General features: G+C 43.1%; 1 protein-coding gene across 4 annotated transcripts; it reads left to right on the top strand.

Annotated features, from left to right (window-relative positions):
- Positions 1–83: 83 nt before the first annotated feature.
- Positions 84–21705, top strand: LOC139468625 (centrosomal protein of 95 kDa-like). 4 transcript variants are annotated; one of them, XM_071250742.1, is made up of 24 exons: positions 84–208; positions 790–850; positions 1431–1553; positions 2081–2302; positions 2912–3059; positions 5530–5603; positions 9738–9854; positions 10242–10336; positions 11373–11562; positions 12299–12470; positions 13393–13599; positions 13689–13821; positions 14174–14271; positions 14428–14610; positions 15371–15605; positions 15828–15920; positions 16360–16465; positions 16779–16871; positions 17470–17642; positions 17895–17969; positions 19300–19452; positions 19747–19880; positions 20351–20435; positions 20819–21705. In XM_071250742.1, exons 2-24 carry the CDS (start codon positions 802–804, stop codon positions 20981–20983), a joined length of 3123 nt encoding a protein of 1040 aa, XP_071106843.1. In that variant the 5' UTR covers positions 84–208; positions 790–801; the 3' UTR covers positions 20984–21705. The 4 variants fall into 4 exon arrangements, with proteins under 4 accessions (XP_071106843.1, XP_071106845.1, XP_071106841.1 ...); XM_071250744.1 differs by having other exon boundaries at positions 9693–9854; positions 11373–11496; XM_071250740.1 differs by having other exon boundaries at positions 9693–9854.
- The last annotated feature ends 2452 nt before the right edge of the window (positions 21706–24157 follow it).

The following is a 24157-nucleotide window of genomic DNA, read 5'->3' as shown; positions in this document are numbered from 1 at the left end:
TTGTTACACGTACATTTATTGGCCAATCGATTTATCAGACCCAATGAAATGTCTCGAATTATAAAGCTTCAAACAAATCGTAAACACGACAGAAGCGGTAGAGTTCGAGTTTGTGAACACAGGCTTCTGCATGTTTTTTTTGTTGGAAAAGTGCTATTTTCGTGAACCATCGAACGCATTTAGATTGAACGCCCGCCTTTGGAAGAGGGTAATTGAACAGATATGCTTATAGGATAACTCTGTGGAAGGATTAAGTAAATACCGTTTTCGTTTAGTCCACGACATGTGTCGACTTGCTAACTAACCATGATTTTCAGTGTATCCAACGTCGTTCGATGACGCTTCCGTGCTCGCCTCGTGGATTAAACTAAACAGTTTGCTTTGAATTACGTATTCACATGGTAATACCATCTTCTGGCTTTTATCATCAGTAAGACAATATATTTCAAGAAGTATTTCATTTGGATATCGACATTGAAACAGTTTTTTAGAATACCTTTCCCACATCAACAACTTCAATAGACCCGTGAGCGGCTTTAATTGCCTGACATGAGCTACATGCCTGGGGACGAACAGCCATTTCATATGACATTGTAGAGTTGAATTTGTACCTGTAATTTGTTTAATAATGTGATGTAGCAATTAGGATGCATGTTGTTCTAGCCTAGTCATGGTTGTTGACATTGAATGCTTCTACCAAGCAGCTCTTGACTGTTGTTGTCATTACAATTAACCATCTACATGGAGCCTTTGATCAGAACCATACCTTGATTTGTTTATATGTTTCAGTGAACCAAAGCTATGGACAGCTTTCGAGGTTCTCCCAGTGAATTGACGGAAGCAGGTACCGGTATGTATTATACATCTATATTCTTAGTAACATTAACAAGTCATCACTTTCATGTTCAAACACATATTTACATAATCTATGGGACCACCTCCATGGTCTGTGGTAGAGCATCTGTCAGAGAGCAGAAGATCCCTGTCTGGGTCATGTCAAAAGACGTTAAAAGATTCTACTTGTTACCCTGCCTGGCACTAGACCTTTAAGGAGTAAAAAACAAGGAGTGGTCATCTCAGAGTCAGTATAGTGTGTCTGAGTGGGGTATCCATGTTAAACTGAAGCATGGTATCTCAATGGGATAGCACTATAAAATCGGCATTAGACCGGACTAGTACCAGCAGCCCCACACACAGATGTATGAACTTCGCAATATAAGTGCAACAATCTTGAACACAGCGTTAAACCCCATTTCACCACACCTTACATAATCTATGTATAAAAATATGTGATACATATACATGGTACAGGATACCTTGCTGCTGTATGCTAGGTTGGAGGTAAAAGTATTGAAGACTTGACCATGTTGATTATAATTTCTGTTTCTAGTTGGATAGCTTTATGACATGTCAGAATGTTTCTTTTTCAGTGTCTCTTGCCAACAGGCTGCTTAGGCAGTGTAACAGTTCAAGGGTAGTTAGGTGTGTGGAAGACATTACTTCGTCAGTCCTGGTTGATCTGTTCACAGGGTTCCTTGCGGAATCACCCAAAGGTAAATGTGCTGTCTGGTCCCAGCTTTATAAACCATAACATAAATATGATAAGAAGGGTTGAACAGCTAGAGTCGTAAGTTCCATAGTTGCGGGAAATAAAACAATAAAAAAAAGCTGTATTTTAGGCTTGTATTAAGCATGTTAAGTGACTACCAACATCTGTTTCCAATTGGAGTTTTCTAGGTTTGTACAATGTTTAAAAATTCCTCAAATTTTCAAGATATTACAATGCTGACCCTCTAACACTAGTAACATCATGATATAGTATCATAAATGGTAAATTGTAAACAGCATTTGCATTTCAGCCGTTGGAAGTAAATGAAATAAATGGTAGATAATTTGTTTTACTTTTAGACATAGTGAGAACCAGCATCATTATTTATTAGCATGTGATCAGGAGTATCAGGAGTATTTTAGTTTTGTATTTCCACAGCTGGTAAAACATCTCAAGATGAAAGTTTTCAGATTCTTAAAATTGTCAGCATTGTACAATTGGCGCTGAATTAGACATTTACTTCTTATGTAGGGCTCATCACCAGCCCCATCACTCAAGAAGATGAGACCCACAACTGTCAGGTGATCATTGATCAGCTGGCCGTCAACCTCCACACCTCACTGTCACACATCCGTGGACGCAGCATCGTGGACGGGGATGCGGTTGTCATACAGAATCTCCTGGAGATCATCGCGATGCTCGCAGACATCATTCTCAACAAAATAGACAGCGACTTCTCCACTGACCTGGATGGTAAACACCATTATCCTCTCCACTCCCATCATTTATTGAACATTACTGTTTCAAGAGGGACGAGACCCTGACTGTTTGACTCAGGTCACTTAAACCCCACTTTGTGTTTCTGCTGATCTTATGTTTATTAAATGGATTCAGCTGTTAATGATTTCCCTCACTCTACACAGATGCAGTGTCTCAAGTCACACATGGCACTAATTACATCTAGCCTAAGGCTGTATGAGCAGTGAGCACAGGGCCATAGCGTTCCCCCTTTAACATGTCTAATTAAATGTAAGAACTTAGGTTTCATGTGTCACTGTCAGTCAATGTTTATGATAACTATTAGCATTCTACCTCATTTACAATCTTTTCGACAATTGTAACTGGATTTATCATGATAAGTGTTCCTGAGAAAGTTGTAGTATACAACGAAGTGCATGTCTGCATGTGTGTGGTCAGTGTGCTTGTACTAGTTCGAACTAATGCCGACTTTATAGTGCTAGCCCACTGAGATACCATGCTGCAGTTTAACATGAATACCCAACTCAGACGCAGTATACTAGGTTTTAGCCCCTTAGGGCCGAGCGCCGTGCATGGTATTAATGTTATGTTTGTTGTTGACAGATACACGCAATTCCGGCCTCTTTGTGCCCTCCCATGATGTGACTGATGAGCTATCAAGTCGTGAAGTGAGATGGGATAGGCCCTATGGCCCAACAAATGGAAACCTACCTACAGATAAGCCAGCAAAAATAACAGACTTTTATTCAAGGTAAATTTGTTTTCATAATGAACTTAACAATAGTGGTTTTCTATTAATTTTGATAAGCACTACTTGACATTCCAATCATAATAAAAAGATGAAGACAGAAACAACTATATTTTAAAAATTATCCTGTGCTTTTCTTCTTCTTTTGATCCTGGTGTGGAAACGTCTACCACTGTTACTGTACATGGCTTGCATTAGTACATCACGCTTAATCCACATGATATTTCTACAAGAGTATTATCGCCCTAACCAGTGTATTGTTCAGCCTACGTTAAGTGAGTGAGTGAGTTGGGTTTAACGCCGTTTTTAACAGTATTCCAGTTATATCGCGGCGTGTAAGCTTCATGTGGGAGGAAAGCCCGAAGTGATGCAGGTCTCAGATGTTTACTACTTCAGTGAAACCCATGAGCACGGGTATGGTGCTGACAAACCTAGAAACATTATTGGAGCCAACCCGGATTCGAATCCACAGTCATAGGTTTCTGGTGTACCCAAGGGACGCAACTCTGCACAGCGAATCGCATCGCCTTAAACGACTGGGCCACCCTTGCCCCTCAGCCTACGTTAAACCTAGACCAAGGAGACAGGAAGGATTTGCGGGAGCGTTCGTTGAACCCTCACCATGAGGTTCGACAGAGATGCAACTTTTATGAACAGGATTATCACTGGTCTTAAGTTTGACAGACACCCTTGTCTTAGCAAGGAAGATCATATCAACATAAGAATGCTCATTAGAGGATCGACAGAGTCATCATGGGTTACCCAGATCGCGCTGGATTTTCGCATGATAGGTATTTGTGTGTGTGGAGCTTTGACAATGTGTTCAGCAAGACTGCTGTATTTCCTGTTCCTTTGCAAGGGTGATCAACATATAATGTGTCAAGATTTCTCAGTTTTGTAAACAAGACCGATTATGCTGGAATTGTACAGTAGTACTTCTATGACTGCACGTGGAGTCATTCACACCTACTTTCGTCGTCACCTTGATACAAGAATGGGGAGCACATCTATACGGCACAGAGGGAATGGAATCCATCTCCTCTTCCACCAGAACTACACATCGACTTACAGACGATCAACCTGGATAGACAAGTCATCCCACACTTATTGACGATTGGGAGTTGGTGAATATAGACATATTGATTTGACATTTGCTCCCAATGATCTCTACGTTCCTTCAAGGCACAGTTTCTAGTGACATTGCAGCACTTCCGCATGGTCTCGATCACCCAGCTTGGTGGATCCTTTGACTGGAAAATTATAAATTCAACCTCAATCTACAAGATGCAGCTTTGATTTTTTAAAACTTTCCACGAATATTCCGTCAATGCCACACAATTGGTTGGGGAGCTCACTTATGAGATCTACGTGTGATCGGGCGTTGGTGTGCAGACAAACTCATCACCATGTCAACAAATCAAAGATCAAAAGCAGCTGTGTGAGTGATTACTTATTAAACGACCTCTTCACAACCCAATTCAACCCGTCACCAGACATGCTTCATATTTGCGTTTGGCACATCTCCAGAAATCACTTATTGCCAAGGGTTATTCTCGGAATGTGGCTCAAACTATCATTCAAGCGCACAGCACTTCCACCATACCTCTGTACAGTTACAAGTGGAAGACGTTTGAAGGCTATTGTTCACCTCGAGATGTATCACCTCTGTGTCACCTCCACAAATAGCTGAATACCTTCAACATTTACATACTACTTCCACTAAATCCTCATATGACAACAAGTGGAAAACCTCAGAAGTATATTGTAAAGCCATAACTATCCCGAGTCTGACCACTCCGTCACCTTAACAAATTGCTGAGTATCTTCAGCACTTGCATTCTACAAGGAAGCTCAAGGGATCGGCATTGGCTACTTATCTAGCAGCTATTAACTCATTGCTACCACTACGGTTTCGTATATTTCCACGGTAGCTTAAATTGCAGGCTTTCGCTGGATCTAAAAAACTTGCTGATCAATCTTCCCAATTTTGACCTCTCAATGTCAACAGAGTCCAGGAAAGTCATAGGAAAGTCTTTCCCAGCTACACCAGCCTCGCCACTCTAGTAAGAAAATGAAGAGGCAGGGTATGTCGGTGATCAGGTCGCTTTAGGTCGGATTGCACAGGGATGCAGTGGTGCATGACCCATTGTTTAGGTGGTGACCAGGGTAAGGCTGTGATGTGTTCGGGTGAAATGTCTTTTGAAGCTGGTAACTTTGTTTCAGGATGTTTTCAAACAAGGTTCGAAAAAAGAAGGAAGAAATGCTTAGTGTGAGATAGGATAGGCATTTAAATATACAATTTATTGTAAAATTTTCAATTTAGTATAAGTAAGCTTGAGCAAATGTTGAACACCTGTATTATTTTGTCACTTATATGTTATGATCATGATGATGGATAGCCAGGAAATCGTTGTGAATAATACAAGATGTATCCAATGTTTGTCTGTATACACTGTTAATGTCACCTCTTCAGACACTCACCTACGGATGATGAGATTGCTTCCATTCCGACGAGGTCTCCCAAACCCCTGGTCTCACAGGGTACAGGTGAGGATTGTAGAGTAGATGAATCTCACGTCGGAGAATACGCCACTGGCATGCCCTGCATAGTTGTCTGCTTTGTCTTTTTGAATAAATAAGAATGGGAAAAGAATGTTTTCTTACACCAGGTGTTGCACTGAAGGCATGGGGGTCAAGGGAAAAGAATGTTTCTGTTACACTGAAGGCATGGGGGGTCAAGGGAAAAGAATGTTTCTGTTACACTGAAGGCATGGGGGGTCAAGGGAAAAGAATGTTTCTGTTACACTGAAGGCATGGGGGGTCAAGGGAAAAGAATGTTTCTGTTACACCAAGTGTTACACTGAAGGCATGGGGGGTCAAGGGAAAAGAATGTTTCTGTTACACCAAGTGTTACACTGAAGGCATGGGGGTCAAGGGAAAAGAATGTTTCTGTTACACTGAAGGCATGGGGGGTCAAGGGAAAAGAATGTTTCTGTTACACCAGGTGTTACACTGAAGGCATGGGGGGTCAAGGGAAAAGAATGTTTCTGTTACACCAGGTGTTACACTGAAGGCATGGGGGGTCAAGGGAAAAGAATGTTTCTGTTACACCAGGTGTTACACTGAAGGCATGGGGGGTCAAGGGAAAAGAATGTTTCTGTTACACCAGGTGTTACACTGAAGGCATGGGGGGTCAAGGGAAAAGAATGTTTCTGTTACACCAGGTGTTACACTGAAGGCATGGGGGGTCAAGGGAAAAGAATGTTTCTGTTACACCAGGTGTTGCACTGAAGGCATGGGGGTCAAGGGAAAAGAATGTTTCTGTTACACCAGGTGTTACACTGAAGGCATGGGGGTCAAGGGAAAAGAATGTTTCTGTTACACCAGGTGTTACACTGAAGGCATGGGGGTCAAGGGAAAAGAATGTTTCTGTTACACCAGGTGTTGCACTGAAGGCATGGGGGTCAAGGGAAAAGAATGTTTCTGTTACACTGAAGGCATGGGGGGTCAAGGGAAAAGAATGTTTCTGTTACACCAGGTGTTACACTGAAGGCATGGGGGTCAAGGGAAAAGAATGTTTCTGTTACACCAGGTGTTACACTGAAGGCATGGGGGTCAAGGGAAAAGAATGTTTCTGTTACACCAAGTGTTACACTGAAGGCAGGGGGGTCAAGGGAAAAGAATGTTTCTGTTACACCAGGTGTTACACTGAAGGCATGGGGGTCAAGGGAAAAGAATGTTTCTGTTACACCAGGTGTTACACTGAAGGCATGGGGGGTCAAGGGAAAAGAATGTTTCTGTTACACCAAGTGTTACACTGAAGGCATGGGGGTCAAGGGAAAAGAATGTTTCTGTTACACCAGGTGTTGCACTGAAGGCAGGGGGGTCAAGGGAAAAGAATGTTTCTGTTACACCAGGTGTTGCACTGAAGGCAGGGGGGTCAAGGGAAAAGAATGTTTCTGTTACACCAGGTGTTACACTGAAGGCAGGGGGGTCAAGGGAAAAGAATGTTTCTGTTACACCAAGTGTTACACTGAAGGCAGGGGGGTCAAGGGAAAAGAATGTTTCTGTTACACCAGGTGTTACACTGAAGGCAGGGGGGTCAAGGGAAAAGAATGTTTCTGTTACACCAGGTGTTGCACTGAAGGCATGGGGGTCAAGGGAAAAGAATGTTTCTGTTACACCAGGTGTTGCACTGAAGGCAGGGGGGTCAAGGGAAAAGAATGTTTCTGTTACACCAGGTGTTACACTGAAGGCAGGGGGGTCAAGGGAAAAGAATGTTTCTGTTACACCAGGTGTTACACTGAAGGCATGGGGGTCAAGGGAAAAGAATGTTTCTGTTACACTGAAGGCAGGGGGGTCAAGGGAAAAGAATGTTTCTGTTACACCAAGTGTTACACTGAAGGCAGGGGGGTCAAGGGAAAAGAATGTTTCTGTTACACCAGGTGTTACACTGAAGGCATGGGGGTCAAGGGAAAAGAATGTTTCTGTTACACCAGGTGTTGCACTGAAGGCAGGGGGGTCAAGGGAAAAGAATGTTTCTGTTACACCAAGTGTTGCACTGAAGGCATGGGGGTCAAGGGAAAAGAATGTTTCTGTTACACTGAAGGCATGGGGGGTCAAGGGAAAAGAATGTTTCTGTTACACCAGGTGTTACACTGAAGGCATGGGGGTCAAGGGAAAAGAATGTTTCTGTTACACCAAGTGTTACACTGAAGGCAGGGGGGTCAAGGGAAAAGAATGTTTCTGTTACACCAAGTGTTACACTGAAGGCATGGGGGTCAAGGGAAAAGAATGTTTCTGTTACACCAAGTGTTACACTGAAGGCAGGGGGGTCAAGGGAAAAGAATGTTTCTGTTACACCAGGTGTTACACTGAAGGCATGGGGGGTCAAGGGAAAAGAATGTTTCTGTTACACCAAGTGTTACACTGAAGGCATGGGGGTCAAGGGAAAAGAATGTTTCTGTTACACCAGGTGTTACACTGAAGGCATGGGGGTCAAGGGAAAAGAATGTTTCTGTTACACCAAGTGTTACACTGAAGGCAGGGGGGTCAAGGGAAAAGAATGTTTCTGTTACACCAAGTGTTACACTGAAGGCATGGGGGTCAAGGGAAAAGAATGTTTCTGTTACACCAAGTGTTACACTGAAGGCAGGGGGGTCAAGGGAAAAGAATGTTTTCTTACACCAGGTGTTGCACTGAAGGCAGGGGGGTCAAGGGAAAAGAATGTTTCTGTTACACCAGGTGTTACACTGAAGGCATGGGGGTCAAGGGAAAAGAATGTTTCTGTTACACCAAGTGTTACACTGAAGGCAGGGGGGTCAAGGGAAAAGAATGTTTCTGTTACACCAGGTGTTACACTGAAGGCAGGGGGGTCAAGGGAAAAGAATGTTTCTGTTACACCAGGTGTTGCACTGAAGGCATGGGGGTCAAGGGAAAAGAATGTTTCTGTTACACCAGGTGTTGCACTGAAGGCAGGGGGGTCAAGGGAAAAGAATGTTTCTGTTACACCAGGTGTTACACTGAAGGCAGGGGGGTCAAGGGAAAAGAATGTTTCTGTTACACCAGGTGTTGCACTGAAGGCAGGGGGGTCAAGGGAAAAGAATGTTTCTGTTACACCAGGTGTTACACTGAAGGCAGGGGGGTCAAGGGAAAAGAATGTTTCTGTTACACCAGGTGTTACACTGAAGGCATGGGGGTCAAGGGAAAAGAATGTTTCTGTTACACCAAGTGTTACACTGAAGGCAGGGGGGTCAAGGGAAAAGAATGTTTCTGTTACACCAGGTGTTGCACTGAAGGCATGGGGGGTCAAGGGAAAAGAATGTTTCTGTTACACTGAAGGCAGGGGGGTCAAGGGAAAAGAATGTTTCTGTTACACCAGGTGTTACACTGAAGGCAGGGGGGTCAAGGGAAAAGAATGTTTCTGTTACACCAGGTGTTGCACTGAAGGCAGGGGGGTCAAGGGAAAAGAATGTTTCTGTTACACTGAAGGCATGGGGGTCAAGGGAAAAGAATGTTTCTGTTACACCAGGTGTTACACTGAAGGCATGGGGGTCAAGGGAAAATACCAAAGTAGGCACAACTTATGGATAACATCTTCTGTAATTACTGTAAAGGTGACATTTTGGTATAGACCCTTGAACCCTTGTCAAGCAAGGCTGAGACAGCTCAGTCCTTATTGACAACGGTATAAAGATCTATACCGATACATCGCCTTTACAGTATTAAAGAAGTTGTTATCCATAAATTGTGCCTACTTTGTCATCAGTCAACCTAAGAAATGCCTTTCAAACAATTAGCCAAGTACTCTACATCATATCTTACATTGTGTACAATGAATTCTCCTTCCTTCTGTCATGATATCATGTTACTTTTGTAGATATAAAAGCTTGCTTGTTTTGCTATAATTGTTGTTCCTGCACCATAGCATGTATTTGCTTGACAGCCCTAGAAAGTAGATAGCATAAACTAGAATCCTTGCACTGCGCAGCATGTATTTGCTTGACAGCCCTAGAAAGTAGATAGCATAGACTAGAATCCTTGCACTGCGCAGCAGGTATTCTGTGATGTGCGACTGTGGATGAAGGCGCCTGATTACAACAAATACGGTTACAGTGTGAAGTATTCTCTTGTCAGGGCCAATGTCTAAGAAGCTGTATGACAAAACCTCTGACCTTCTAGAGAGAGCAAACAATTTACTGCTACGAAGTCAGGAGCTGAACCTCGCCCACGGAGCTTCATCCCGCCGACTGTCCCCACCTCCTACCCACGTCAAGCAGAACACATGGGTGTCGCCAGGTCAGTACCACTGGTGTCTGTGGCTGTCTAGAAGTTGCGTTTGTGACTCTATCTAAATTCTCGATACCAGTATCTGACGAGATTAAACTTTAAAGTATCACATCTGAAGTAGACATGTTAAAAACATTGTAAATTGGATCATCCAGTCGTATCTCAAATGCATTAAACATGGTAAGGAATTAAGAATGTTGTAATATTGTGTCAGCCAGTCACAGATGAGTATCTGGCTGTTGCCAGACCAAACTGTGAAGAATGTCTGTGGTCTCAGTGTTCCTCCTGTATGTTCGGTTACCAAATCTAAGGCAGTAAGGAAGCTAAGCAATCATTTTTCAATGTTTGACATTCAAAATATTTGTATTCATCACTGTTCATGTGTTCATTGTTTAGGCCGACTTGATTCGACTGAGGAGCTTGTGCGAGATGCACACAGTATACAACAGCGTCTTGATGATATAGATGGACCATTGCACAAGCCGTATTCTGTAAGTCATCATGTAAGACTTCAAGTTGAATTGCAGTTCCTCTAGGAGTTCTGGCTTCCTAAGGGGCAGTAGGTTAGCCTAGTGGCTAAAGCATTCGCTTGTCACGCTGGAGACCCAGGTTCCCCTCATGAGTGTCCCCTGCTGTGATTTCTGGAATAATGCTAAAAGCTGTATAAAACCATGCTCACTCACTCACTCACTCACTCACTCACACTGGCTTCCCAGAATTTTCAAACGAATGCCGTCTTTCAGGCACATCAATGTATATGACGCTTTGTATATTGTGTTCTGTTTGCTCCTGGGCCCCGTTCCACAAAGCGATCTTGGGGCTAAGTTGATTGTAACTCACTAAGTACGCGATCTTAAATTTTTGTTACGATCGGCCGCCCGTTCCACAAAGCAATCTGAACTAAGAGAGTTGTAAGTTAAGATCAAAATGCTAAGTTGCTCTGGACCAACTTAGGATCGCTAAAATCGATCTTAAATATTGTACCATAACAAGAAAGATGGCGTATGTTGACTTATTATTATATCAGATAACATTCTGACAGTCCACAGCTCACTTACTTGTTAGCGATGTCCTCCCATATGCTGCCTTTCAGCTTATTGGTGATGGTAGAGCTGAATGAGGAATTCAGTGTCGTGTGGTGAACAGCCACCTCATCAACAAGGACAGCGATCTCGCTTGCTGAAAAATTGCTGCGACGAATGTGTTTGACGCCGACAGAGGTCTGCGATTCAGCCATATTTCGACAATGCGTCGTCTGCTAAACATGACCAAGGGAGGCCACTCTTAGGGAAACTTTCGTATCTTCATGGCTGAAGATTCCGATCTTTGTTAAGATCGGCTACTTAAGAACTTGTAAAGTTACAATCGCCCTAAGATAGCTTTGTGGAACGGGCGTAAACTTTAGCTAAGACGATTTTATAATCGACGTAAGTCTCTAAGATTGATTGTAGTTACGATCGCTTTGTGGAACGGGACCCTGGCCATGTTAGTGACAGACCATGGCTGACTGTTTCTGTTGATCCTCAGAGGCCACATGCTGACCTTGCATCCAGCAGCACCACCGGCGCCTTCGACCACCTCGGGGTGCGTCCCAAGAGGAGGCAGGATGGCCCCAGCACGACAGTGGAGGCCTCTAAAGATAAATCCAGTGGTACTGTGGCTCAGCATCGTACCATCACGCATCATTTGTACCATCATTACCCATCTTATGTGTCAGGTGTGCTCAACATGTCTCGCTTTTGTGGATGTCCTTTATCGTTGCTTTTCCGTCTTGTGTTGTGTCTCCTTTTGTGTCCTGTTCTTTAGTGAGTTTATGTCTCATGCTCAAGACCTGGGTTAGATTACACATAGGGACTCATCGGGAAACAGTTTATATCACAGGCATAAGTTTGTGTACCTCTTGACTGTAAATGTGTCATGTGACAAGGAAACCCAGGTCTTTAGTGTGCCAGGGAAATGATAAAACTGTTAGAAACTATTGATGTTATAGCGTACAGATAATATTTATTTATTTACTAAATTGTGACCACCTGCTAGGATTCTCGGTAAGAATTGGTCCCTCGTGACTTAACTGACTTGGTTGATTGTGTGTCATCGTACCTAAGTGGCATGGATTTTTGCTCATGCTATCAATCACTGGCTTGTCTTGTCCGAACTCGGTTATTTACAAGAGGCCATCATACAACTGGAATATTACTGATTGCAGCATTAAACAGCACACACTCACTCAAACAAACAAACAAACAAACAAAACTTTGACCATGTATTTATGTTTCCTGCAGAAATTCTGTAAAAATCCGGTTGCTGTGATCATTTCAGTTTCTTTACATATTTTAGTAATATCTCAACGTCTTCATACAACTCTCGTAGCTGTCTGAGGTGATATTTGAATGTCGCTGGGACAAAAGTTTGAAACAAGATTTCAGCTGTTACCCATGATCCTCTCTGTGTAGATTTCTCTGCGTCTGCTCCACTGCCAAGTAAGCACCAGACTCCAGAGAAAGATCGGCTCCGGGCAACAGTTGGACCTGTGGATTACACAGACAGGCAAACACAAGCCAGGGCGACATCAGGTGTGACAAAAACGACAACGACATCTTCAACAGCTACTGCTGGAACACTCAGGTCAGGAACATACTTACTGTTACTTCAGCAATTTTCAATAAATATATCGTATCAGTAGAGCATGGTTGACTTTGTTTCACTAGATTTGACCCAGTTAGGATTCCAAGATAGAATAGGTCTCCAGTTTCCCTTGCTTGGTGACCACAACTGCTGCTGAGGGCCAGTATGAATGTGACTGACAACCAGAGAAGATTTACTCTGCATAATAATACCCCACCAGCATTGGCGACCATGGTTTGTCTGGTCCAGACCTGACTACTCACATACTGTCCTGGTATGTTGCACCATGCTCTCACTCATCACAGTGGTAGGTTGACATAGGCTAGAGAAGGACTTCAAATCGGCAGACTGTCATTGAAAAGGCTTTAAATATTAATTTGCGTTGAAAAGGCCTTGAATTTGACAACAATGGCTGACTATGTATTTTACTGTACTCAATTGTTCATGTTTTCATACCAATCTGCCCAACAAATGCTTCAGGAGAAGGCGGTAATAAGTGCTGCACTTGTGCCCAGTCCCTTTATCTTTTTGGACAATAAAATATGTTTAATAATAAGTGCTTCAACCTCTCCTTTTCTGACTGGGGTTCAAGCGTTCGTGAGGACCATCCTCGACATAGCCTCCTGTGTCAGCCCGTGTAAACCCCCTTCCCCTGGGAAATTGCAGGCATCCAGAGGTTTGAGGGCATCATCTGTATAAGCAGCTTGACCAGGACCTGCCCCTGGGGTGGCTCTTTGACCCCCAGATTCCCCCTTTCTTGGGACCATGATTGTGTTATTTGCTGATCTCTGAGCCCCCTCCCCAGCTCGGCCATCTCCCGCCCTGGTTCAGGCTGACACAGTTTTCTGAAATAGTTTTGTGTAAGAATATCTCAAATATTTTACCTCAGTCCTTTGTCATGTGTATACATTGTCTCCTCCAGTTCCCGTCCTCTGGCTGCCAAGGGTTTAGCCTCCTCCTATACAGACCTCCACAGTCTGGTGTCGCAGACGGCAGCTTACGTCCGTGCGGCAGTCCGAACCAGCCCAATCAGATCCAGATTAGAGCGAGATGCTCTTACAGACTACCAGACACCCCTAGATAGAGACTTGGTTCGAGACTATCCTACAACTAGCAGACTTGGCTATGGGTACGTATAAATATGGTAATCATAGTATATGTTGACACATTTTTCCCACTGATATGTCAATGTGACACGTTATGAATTGTTTCCTTCAGGGACCCAGTTACGTCGACAGCCCCAGAAGCAGAGGACCGTCACCTTGCACATGACCTTAATGCTGCTCCTAAGGATGTCGCTGCAACAAGACGAACAGAAGATGTCATTCGCTCAAGGGTGGACTACAGTGCAGTGAGTCACAGTTGGCTAGATTCCCAAGTGAGAGTGTGACAGCATGCTGACAGTTGGTTCCAGCATCGGGATATGACACCTGCCTGCACCAACCTGCACTTCTGACTTCTGGTGTTTTTCAAAATGGAAAACAATAGACCACCATTGGAGACCTATTTTAAAAGCCATTGTTAGGTTTTGGTACATCTAGGTCTGCATGCACAAAGCGATCTTAGCACTAAGATCATAGTAACTCCCATACTTAACATAGACTTACAATAGTAGATTGTTTTGTGCAGGTGGTCCCTGGACTGTACATGTGGATAATGTATTCCCCATACATTGTACATCTAGTTCCACACTCTGTGTTTAGGTTTCACCGGGTGCTGCTAGCAGGAAAGTGTCCTTCCTAGATGACCGATCCTACAACAGTAGCGATGTCAGTCGTGAGAAACCCTCCAGAAGCACACGGTAAATACTACTGGAAGTAGCTTTTGCATGTGAAGTTTAATTCAACGATGATAACTGGTGTTCAAGTGGATGCTACTGCCTTCAAAACCAGATCATTAATCATATTTTACCATTCAATATCAACTGAACAGGAATTATTTGTCTTTATTCATCCAGGGGTCAAAGTGATGATATAGGTACGATTCGCGTTGACATCAAGCCTAAACGCCGTCCATTGCCAACAAAGTCATCGACTGTCCCAACTCGGGCTGGGGAGAAATATGGCAGCTACACTGACCTTGGCTACCTTAGTGACACAGAGCTGGAGAACGGCAAACAGGATGATCGCCTCAGGAGGAGGTGAGGTCTTCACTCTCTGTGCTCAGTTCACGTCATGTGTTACTTTACTGTTTTCTGGCCATTGAGGGGGCGGTCGAGTGGCCTAATGGTTAAAGCGTTCGCTTGTCACGCTGGAGACACAGGTTTGATTCCTGACATGGGTACAATGTGTGAAGTCCATTTCTGGTGTCCTCTGCCGTGACATTGCTGTAATATTGCTATAAGTGGTGTAAAACCATACTCGCTCAGTCACTCTGGCAATTTAGGTGTACTGTATTACACAACATTAGGAAGCAAAGATGAATACCGATAGATTCTGGTGTCACCTGAGTTGGTCAGAATGATTTCAGGGGGTCACAGGTGGCCAAGTCGTCTAGGCACCCTAACTTGTTATGCAGAGTTGCAACCTCTGAGCACGAAACCTATGATCGTGGGTTTAAATCCTAGTTCACCCCGATTATGTTTCTAGATTTGTCAGCACAATACCTGTGCTCATGCAAAGTTGTAAATGTCTGAGACCTGCATCACTTAAGGCTTTCCTCCCACATTAAGCTGATTTAACTGGAATACCTTTCGGAGTGGCGTTAAACCCAATGCACTCACTCATTCAAAATGGTTCAAGACACGTCTCTGGTGAGAAGGGTTTGGGGCTTTCAAGAAAGGGTGGGTGTAATGTTTCGTGGTATGATCTCAGTTTGTTAATTCAGATCAAAATGTTATTGGTTGAATCTTTTATGACATTATGAATTTATTTGAAATGAGACTGGCAACATTGTTGCAGGTTCCATAGAATGATTGACAGTGCTCTGACTGGGGAGGGCAGAAAGCCGTCTGTTAGCAACAGGAAGGCCAAGTCTGTCAGCAAGCAGGTGCGCTTCCAGGGGGGAAAGCAGAAGACCGCATCTTCCAGCATATTGTCACAACCTAGCAAACCCAAAAAACAAACACGAGGGGTACTTTTGGACACAAGAAAACATTTATTGAAAGAAAACAAGAATCAGAAGAAGAAAACTCAGGTTTGTTGATACGTTTGATAGTAAGTAGTAGGTGCTGCCAAAGGAAAATCAAACATTAGTGGTTAACATTAACATACTGAATTTGAAATATTTTGTCTTTTGATAATAAAAATACTATCCGAATCAAGCCTTGAAATATTTTGGCTGTGAAACTTGGTCAGAAGACTTGCAAGGGGCATACAGTGTAGATGACGGTGACAGATGTGAATGTGTGTCCTGCAGATCCTCAAGCAGATGTATGAGGAAGACCTGGAGGACCTGGAGGAGGAGTTCCAGGAGCAGGCGGCCCGCGGCAGGAAGGAAGCCAAGGAGACTGTACGTTCCACTCACATTATCTCCTTTAATGCGAAGGTGGCATGTGTAGTCCCACTGAAAAATATGTAACATTTGTGGCTAGATTTTTCTTCATTTCCCATATTTCCTCAAGTTAGCATTGTCATGTGTGTTATGAAGATTGTGTTAGATAGCAAAATAAATCTCCAACCAGGAACATTCTATGGAATATGCCTGGACAGATGGACATTCTATAAAATATTCCTGAAACAGGGATATTCTGTAGAAAGTCCCTGCCAGGAGGTTATTCTACGTGAGGCTGGCCCCGTAAAAACAAAAGGATGTTGTTATTAGAGGTTTGTAAGGGCATTCTTACCAATCCTCACCCCTCAACTGTTCAACGTGCGAAACCCAAATGACTCTCTGTGCCGATTTTTCCTGTTACCTTCTGCTTTGTTATGGAACTCTGTTCATGTTTCAGGAGAATGATTTTAAGAAGAAAGTGCTGAAGAAAACTAAAGTTGGAGATACCCGAAGACCAAGGGTACAACAAGCAATACCAAAAAGATCGGAGGTGACAATAAAAGGTGAGGCATTATGCAACTCCCTGTGTGTGATCACTTTGTACTGACGTCGGTATCTGATTACTTTGTCCTACATCCCTGGGTGATGGGGTAGCCTAGTAGTTAAAGTGTTCGTTCATCACTCCGAAGGCCTGGGTTCAATTCCCCACATGAGTACAATGTTTGAAGCCCATTTCTGGTGTCCCCCGCCATGATGTTGCTGGAATATTGCTAAAGCAGTGTAAAACCATTCTCACTTCCTGATGTATGTGATAAGGACAATGATATGCTCTAGTGGCACAGTGTGTTAACTGTATGTCACTGCTCTCTCCCACAGTGGTGCCCACCAAGAAGCCCCGGACCCACAAGCCAGCTGTCAGCACCAAAGTGAGGAGACACAGCTCCGGGGCGGGGACGGCCAAGAGGGCGAGTAAGTTGGTATAGATGAAGATAATCCTTGTATTTCTTTGATTTTTTAAACAGACATACTTGAAACATCGATAGCATAAAGACTAAGTAATTTTCATGTAATTCTTCTCTGGGGTGTCTCATTGCATTTAACTTCATAAATTCTATCCTTGTGACGGATCTGTATTAGTAGTGTTATTAGTAAAAAGATTAAAAAGGAAACAAAAAAAACATTGTGGCATCGAATATCCCTGCATGTGCACTGACCTACTACTACTTGAGCTCCCACCCTACTCCGCAGAGGTAAGGCCAACCTTCCAGGTTGACTAGGGCTAGGGGTTTCATTCCCTACCCAGCCCAATCCCTCGGAACCTGTGGGTTGTAGGTAGGGTACCTCGTGGTTAAAGTGTTTGTTCGTTCGTCACGCTGAAGACCCGGGATTGATTCCCGACATGGGTACAATGTGTGAAGCCCATTTCTAATGTCCCCCGCGATGTTGCTGGAATATTGCTAAAAGCGGCGTAAATCCATACTCACTCACTCACTTTAAGTTGTACAAAACTGTCACTTGATTCGCTGGTTTGTGGATAGCGTCTGAGTTTGTTGTTGGTTGTCTCTAGTGAGTCTAACGGAGGATGAAGACTTGATGCCAGTGCTGCTGGAGGAGTTCCCTCACCTGTACCTGTCCGAGCACACCTGGCATGAACTGTGGAGGCGGGGCATCTCTCAGATCGAACAACTCACTCGCACATATGAGGAAAACAAACGCAAGAAGAGTCTGGCTCAAGAACAGGTTTGTGTTTCTAGATGTCTTTTGTCCAGAAATGTTGGTACCTTGTCGTATGCTACTTTCAATTTTGATATAAAATATATAACATATAACATTGTTTATTCACAATATATATGTCTAAAATTAAACATTTTGGGGCATTATGTGTGTTTGGTACGAAGAATATGAAACAGTTTAAGTGATATTTACCTCTATCATAGACAGTCTTGAATGATCACCTTGCGGACATGAAGGTAACGTCTGTGTGTTGTGCAGGTGGAGGGTGCAGAGAAGAGACATGAAATCCTGACGAGGATGGTGCAGAAACAGCTGGAACACTCCAAGCGTCTGGTCAGTCCAATATTATCACATACAACCCACTCCAAGCGTCTGGTCAGTCCAATATTATCACATACAACCCACTCCAAGTGTCTGGTCAGTCCAATATTATCACATACAACCCACACCAAGTGTCTGGTCAGTCCAATATTATCACATACAACCCACTCCAAGCGTCTGGTCAGTCCAATATTATCACATAAAACCCACACCAAGTGTCTGGTCAGTCCAATATTATCACATACAACCCACACCAAGTGTCTGGTCAGTCCAATATTATCACATACAACCCACACCAAACATCTGGTCAGTCCAATATTATCACATACAACCCACACCAAGCGTCTGGTCAGTCCAATATTATCACATACAACCCACACCAAACATCTGGGTCAGTCCAATATTATCACATACAACCCACTCCAAACATCTGGGTCAGTCCAATATTATCACATACAACCCACTCCAAGCATCTGGTCAGTCCAATATTATCACATACAACCCACACTTCCTGCAGTAAATTCATCATCCCAATGGTATACTGTACATTATCATACCTCCATGTCAGAATGATAAGATCTGATTAGTCCACGTGATCTTGATAATATACTGTGTTTCATGCTCAGCAGGGGAATAAATCTCTTATACCCCGCCATGAGCATGTTAGGCTGCATGTGGATCTCTGAGAAATAAATAAGTCCCTTAAACCCTGCTTTAAAGAAAAAAGCTGCACGTTTTTTCCAAGTCAGTGGAAGTCGCGTGACATAACGCAAGCTAACCTCAGCTGAAATGAACAGCAGTTTTCTATCAATTTTGTATTTGTTTGATTACGTTTTCGATGCCATATTAAAACATGTCGGTAAGATAAATTTGTTGAAGAAGTATCATGAGGGGTACATGGGGTTTTATGCATCCCACGTGTTCATACCAGATTAGGATAGAAGACATTTTTTACTTGTTTAAAGTGTAACTTCATAATTTCATGCAAGTAAGCGCTATATCAGTGATTGTTTATTGCTTGTTTACCTGACCCATGAAGATCCAGGTTAGAATAGGTCTTCAGCAACCCATGCTTGCTGTTAAAGGCTACTATGCCTGTCTTGAGAGGCGACTAATGGGATTGGGTGGTCAGGCTCGGTGACTTGGTTGATGCATGCCATCATATCCTAATTGTGTAGATCGATGCTCATGATATCAATCCTTGGATTCTTTGGTCCAGACTCTATTTTTTACAGACCGCCATCATATATCTGGAATATTGCCGAGTGCAGCATTAAACAACAAAGAAACAAACAAACGAAGCTTATTTAGCCGCATGTTGTAACTTATTCCCTCATTGTAGCAAGACATTAAAGACCAGCGCAGTCAGTCTGCATCAGTAAAGAACAAGATGCACGAGAAGCGTATACAGTCTGCACGTGCCCGCAAGTACTACAATGAATATCAGGTCCGCATGAGATCCAAGATGTTGAAGAGAAGGACAAAAGAAGAAATGGTATGTTCAGGAATTGTGCTTTATTTCACGATTTCCTCCCAGTGTAAATGTTTCTTGTGTCCAACTTATTAAGCTTGGCTATTAGTCAGCAGTGCTGCAACATGCATTGAGGAGATCTGTTTGTCGATCAGTTAGGTTTCATCCTCTGAAACACAATTTGTTAAATCCATTCTTATTTTCCACCTGTCATCAAGCAGTCGCATATATTATTTTAGCATGTATAGTCACATCAATTCATTCAGGAATGCTTCAATGAGCATAGTAGGTTTCAATCTTGTGTATGTGATGCTACAGATCTTCAAGAAGCTGTTTGACGAGTGCCTGGCCATTCAGAAGGAGCGGATCCAGGAAGTGCGGCGATACGCCCGTGAGCAGCGCTCTAACCACGCAGAGCAGCGCAGCAACGAGATCCAGTCCATGGAGAACTAGTATCCTTGACTTCATCATGTTGCTTGTTGTTCTTACTGCAGCTGTACAGGAACTGACTCCATCATATTATGTCTTAAAGAATTCAGTCTAAAAAAATAAAGCATGCAGTTGATCCTTCAAATGAAAGCATGAAATCAGATGTTACAGCTTGTAGGGTTGATTATGACATATAACTAACCAATACAGCATTAGAAATTGGCACTAGTCCTGTAATCCTTGCCAAACTGCGCAATAATTAAGGTATCCTAATTTGCCTTTTTTACAGGGGCACAGGGGCTTCAGTGGTCTGTCTGCTAGTTGTGGGAGAAAATCCCAGATTAGAGCCAGTTAAAATCCTTGGTCTATCATCACCTTTATGTATTACCCGTTCTCATGGGATCAAAGTGTCACTTAGGTCTTTGTTCCCACAGCTGTTGTGCTGTGATATTAGTGGAGCTATGTTATGGGTTATCCCCCTTGACTGTGGCAGCTACCAGGACCAGTTCTCCCTGTTGGCGGAGAGAGTTGCTCGGGAGAGGACGGAGACGGAAATCAGAGAGAAGGCTCAACAGAAGGTGAGGAGGGAGAGGCAGCTTCTTTTGGTCATTTGTGAATTGTGTTTTCTGTATAACATCGGGGATTGCAGGGTAGGATTGGTCCCCAGCAACCCATGCTGGTCACAAGAGGCATCAAAATGTTCCGGCTCCATGACTTGGTGGATATAGTGTCTTAGTACCCCAAATGTGTGGATCCCTGGATTGCCTGGTCCAGCCTTGATTACTTACTGGCCACTGCCATACAAGTGGAATATTGCTGATTGCAATGTTAAACAAGAACCTTTATGACATATACAATTATACTGTCCTCTCTCATTTTAATAACTGACATACTGATCATGTAGTGAGTAAATTGTTACCTTAAGCATACTTCTCAAGGATGCATATTCTTCCTTTTGCAGGTGCTTGGTGAGATGAAGAAGGAATTGCGGCGCCGTATGGAACGAGAGATAAAAGATTATCAGGAACAAATGTTCCGAGATGAAGATGATGCATATTTCCGGCAGTTGGACGCAGACCGACTGCGGCATGGGCTTCACCTGGCCAAATTCCAGGCTCGGGTCTGAGATCTGCTGCTGCTGGTGTGCAACTGCTGAAACAAGTGCTGGCCTACCTCTGTACCTTGTAATTCTATGTCTGTGATGGGTGCCAATAGTCTCAAATATGTCGAATCAGTATTAAAGCTCATGATCACTCCAGAACACAACCTGAACAGACTTGATATGTTCAACTCATGGTCTGTATTATAAACATGAACATTTCTAGATGCTAAAATATGTGATAGTTGTCGAGAAGCATCTGATCTGTGGTAGTTTCATAATCAACTGGTTATGGGTGATAAAAGAGATCCTTGAAATGACAAGCAGCCCGCTCCCAGGAAGATGCCTGTCATCTTTGAAGGAAAGTCACATGTCAACCATCCTCATGCTCACCCATGGCCTGTGTTGTCTAGCTTTGACTGTGGTCTTAGTACTGTGAACTATTGTTTGTAAACATTAATAGAAAATTTATATATAGTTTTATCCATGAACAACACTGTAGAGCTCCAACGGCCAATGTCTGCAGTAGGCTCATTCAGTCATGACATCCTACTGCTTTATTTTTCTGTGATATTTTCCATCCCTCTTTTGTAAGCTATATTTGTACAGTTAATCCGCTAGTGCACTGTGTTCAGTTTATTGTATACATTGTCAGTCTTTGAGTGCATAATAATCCCATGAAATATTATTGATACACTGAAATTTGGGTGTCTGTAGTTCATTGTAAATTTAGCAAAACTATTTATTTGTAAATATTTCCGTAATAAAAACTAAAATAATTGTATAAAGGACAATATGTTTCTGTTGTTTTTGAATCCACAGGCATGGGGTAGGGTGGGTGAGTTGAATGGTAGGGTAGAGTTGATTTTAACACGGCTTTCAACAGTATTTCATTTATATCAGGGTATGTCAGATTCATGTGGGAGGAGAGCCTGAAGTGATGCAGTTTTCGAAGTCGTTTCCCACTTGGTGAAAACCACCAGCTTCAGTATGGTGGTGACAAACCTAGAAACATAATGTGGGAAAACCAGGATTCAAACTCATATCTTTGGTTTCTGGCATGCCTAAGGGACACAACTCTGCACAACGAATTGTGAATTGCTGCACCTCAGACGCCACCTGTGCAGCATACTTGGAAAACCATAGACCATGAAATATACTTTGCTAAAAAATACAAGCAAAAATTGAAAAAAACCCGCAAATATCTGACCACCATACAATAATAATACCTAAAAATCCATTTCTGCATGGATTGGGATTTACTTGTGTGGAAAGAATGGTACTGCAGAAATATAGTGAACACACAACCGAATCAGAGCCTGGCGCAGAAACACACCAACATGACATTCATGTGCAACATCACTTTAGGGTTGGGCTATAAAAACATTCGCCACGACTGAGGGAAGCCCACCCCCACAACGCCATCAGGCGACTGCGAACAGGAGAATAATTTTTGGCCATAGATGACCATTACAAGACTAGACCCCTTAGACACACGGGACACCACGTGACCCTTCCCAGATCCGTTGGACCATGCATCCCTACTAGCACAGGACAGATTCATGTGGCTACGTCACCTGAAAGAACCACCACCGCTACCTCTACAACTACAGCAATAAGGTGAGGTGAGGAACCGTTTACCCGCTGAAGGTATTCGCGCTACAGGACCAGATCGTCATTTTGCCGGACCTGCACCGTCGGATGCGTCAGTGGTGTCAAGGTCACTGAGTATAGCCACAACTGCGATGGAGACAGGTTTGGTTAGTGACGAGTCACGTTTTATGCTTCGCAGTGCAGATGTTTGACGTCCTGTTTACAGGCGTCTCAGGGAACGTTATGCACGAATTAACTGCATATAGGAAGTGGACAGATTTGGTGGTGGCAGTGTGGTCATGTGGGCTGTCACCTCATACACTGGTAGGACAGATTTAGTCAAAGTCATGGGGAATTTAACGGCACGTAACACTGATGAGATTCTCCGGCCACACGCCCTTCACATTAAACAACAAGCGAACGTCATTTTCCAACAAGACAACGCCCGGGGATTTATGAGATGCACTGGCTCAAGACTGTGAGCCTGTCAGCAACAACCACAGAAACTCAGACAGTTGACACAAGCGCTGCAGGCAGAGTGCGTGAACATTCTCCAGGCCACAATTCGGGATCTGCATGATTGCTTCCATGGGATGATGCCAGAAAGTTTTGAACTCATAGTGGCTATACAAGATGCTGAGAACAAATGACCTTCACCTTGAAAATCAACTGTTCCATGTGTACCATATGGAACCTGGGCCAATAACAATGATTTTGAACACTCGATTACCATCTGTTGATTATTCATATTATATATAAAATATACATGAAAAATCAATTTTGCGTTTCTTTATTTTTTTTTTTTTTTGAGAGTATGTTACAAAATAGAACCGTGGTCTTTGAAGCCCTTGCGACTCAACATGATAAGCTCATAATAAGCTCACTCACTCTCAACAGTACCAATACCTACATGGATGAAGATGCGACCCGTGAATATCCGGGTAGAGAATAGGTCTTCAGCAACCCAACCTTGCGTTAACAGGCGACTAACGGGATCGGGTGGTCAGGCCTGCTGATTTGGGTGATGCATGTCATCGTATCCTAATTGCGTAGATCGATGCTAACAATCACTGGGTTGTCTGGTCCAGGCTCGATTATTTGCGGACCATGTCATATAGCTGGAATACTGCTGAACGTGGCGTTAAACAACAAACAAAAACAAAAGCAGAGGGGTTGCAGGGGTACTCTCTCAACCAACCAACCTGTTGAGAATGGTTCGTTCCTCTGCAGCCAGAATCGACAAGAAAAGTTTTGATCACTTCCTGGAGAAATCATGAAACAATTTCCCTTCCTACCATCACCTTTGAATAAGAATTCAGAAGAAAACGTGAATATGTCCTCTTTCTGTGGGCTTTTTGTGATTGCCGTATATCAGTTTGGGGGAAATTGACAAGAAACACAAGTAAAGGTAGATATAATCAATAGGTATCAAGTTTAATGTAAAATAATGTATACCGTTATGATCATTATGTAAAATTGACAATGCTTGTTATCTCTATATAATTCGATCAAGTGCATTTGATGACCATATGACGTATTAATACAATGTAATCATTAAATATATAGTATGTACTGATTATATACCCCCAGCTAAAACATGGAATTGGA

The sequence above is a fragment of the Haliotis cracherodii genome, unplaced genomic scaffold (assembly GCF_022045235.1).
Source record: "Haliotis cracherodii isolate W230 unplaced genomic scaffold, xgHalCrac1.p SCAF_2, whole genome shotgun sequence".
NCBI lineage: Eukaryota > Metazoa > Mollusca > Gastropoda > Lepetellida > Haliotidae > Haliotis > Haliotis cracherodii.
This window is presented reverse-complemented; position numbering and strand designations above follow the sequence as displayed.

Excerpts from the sequence above, each read along its gene's own strand:
- LOC139468625 (XM_071250740.1), top strand. The coding sequence starts at position 802 with ATGGACAGCTTTCGAGGTTCTCCCAGTGAATTGACGGAAGCAGGTACC. Across the intron at positions 16,872-17,469 it reads GGGGACGGCCAAGAGGGCGA|TGAGTCTAACGGAGGATGAA; the intron begins GTAAGTTGGTAT and ends GGTTGTCTCTAG. Across the intron at positions 19,881-20,350 it reads ATCCAGTCCATGGAGAACTA|CTACCAGGACCAGTTCTCCC; the intron begins GTATCCTTGACT and ends TGACTGTGGCAG.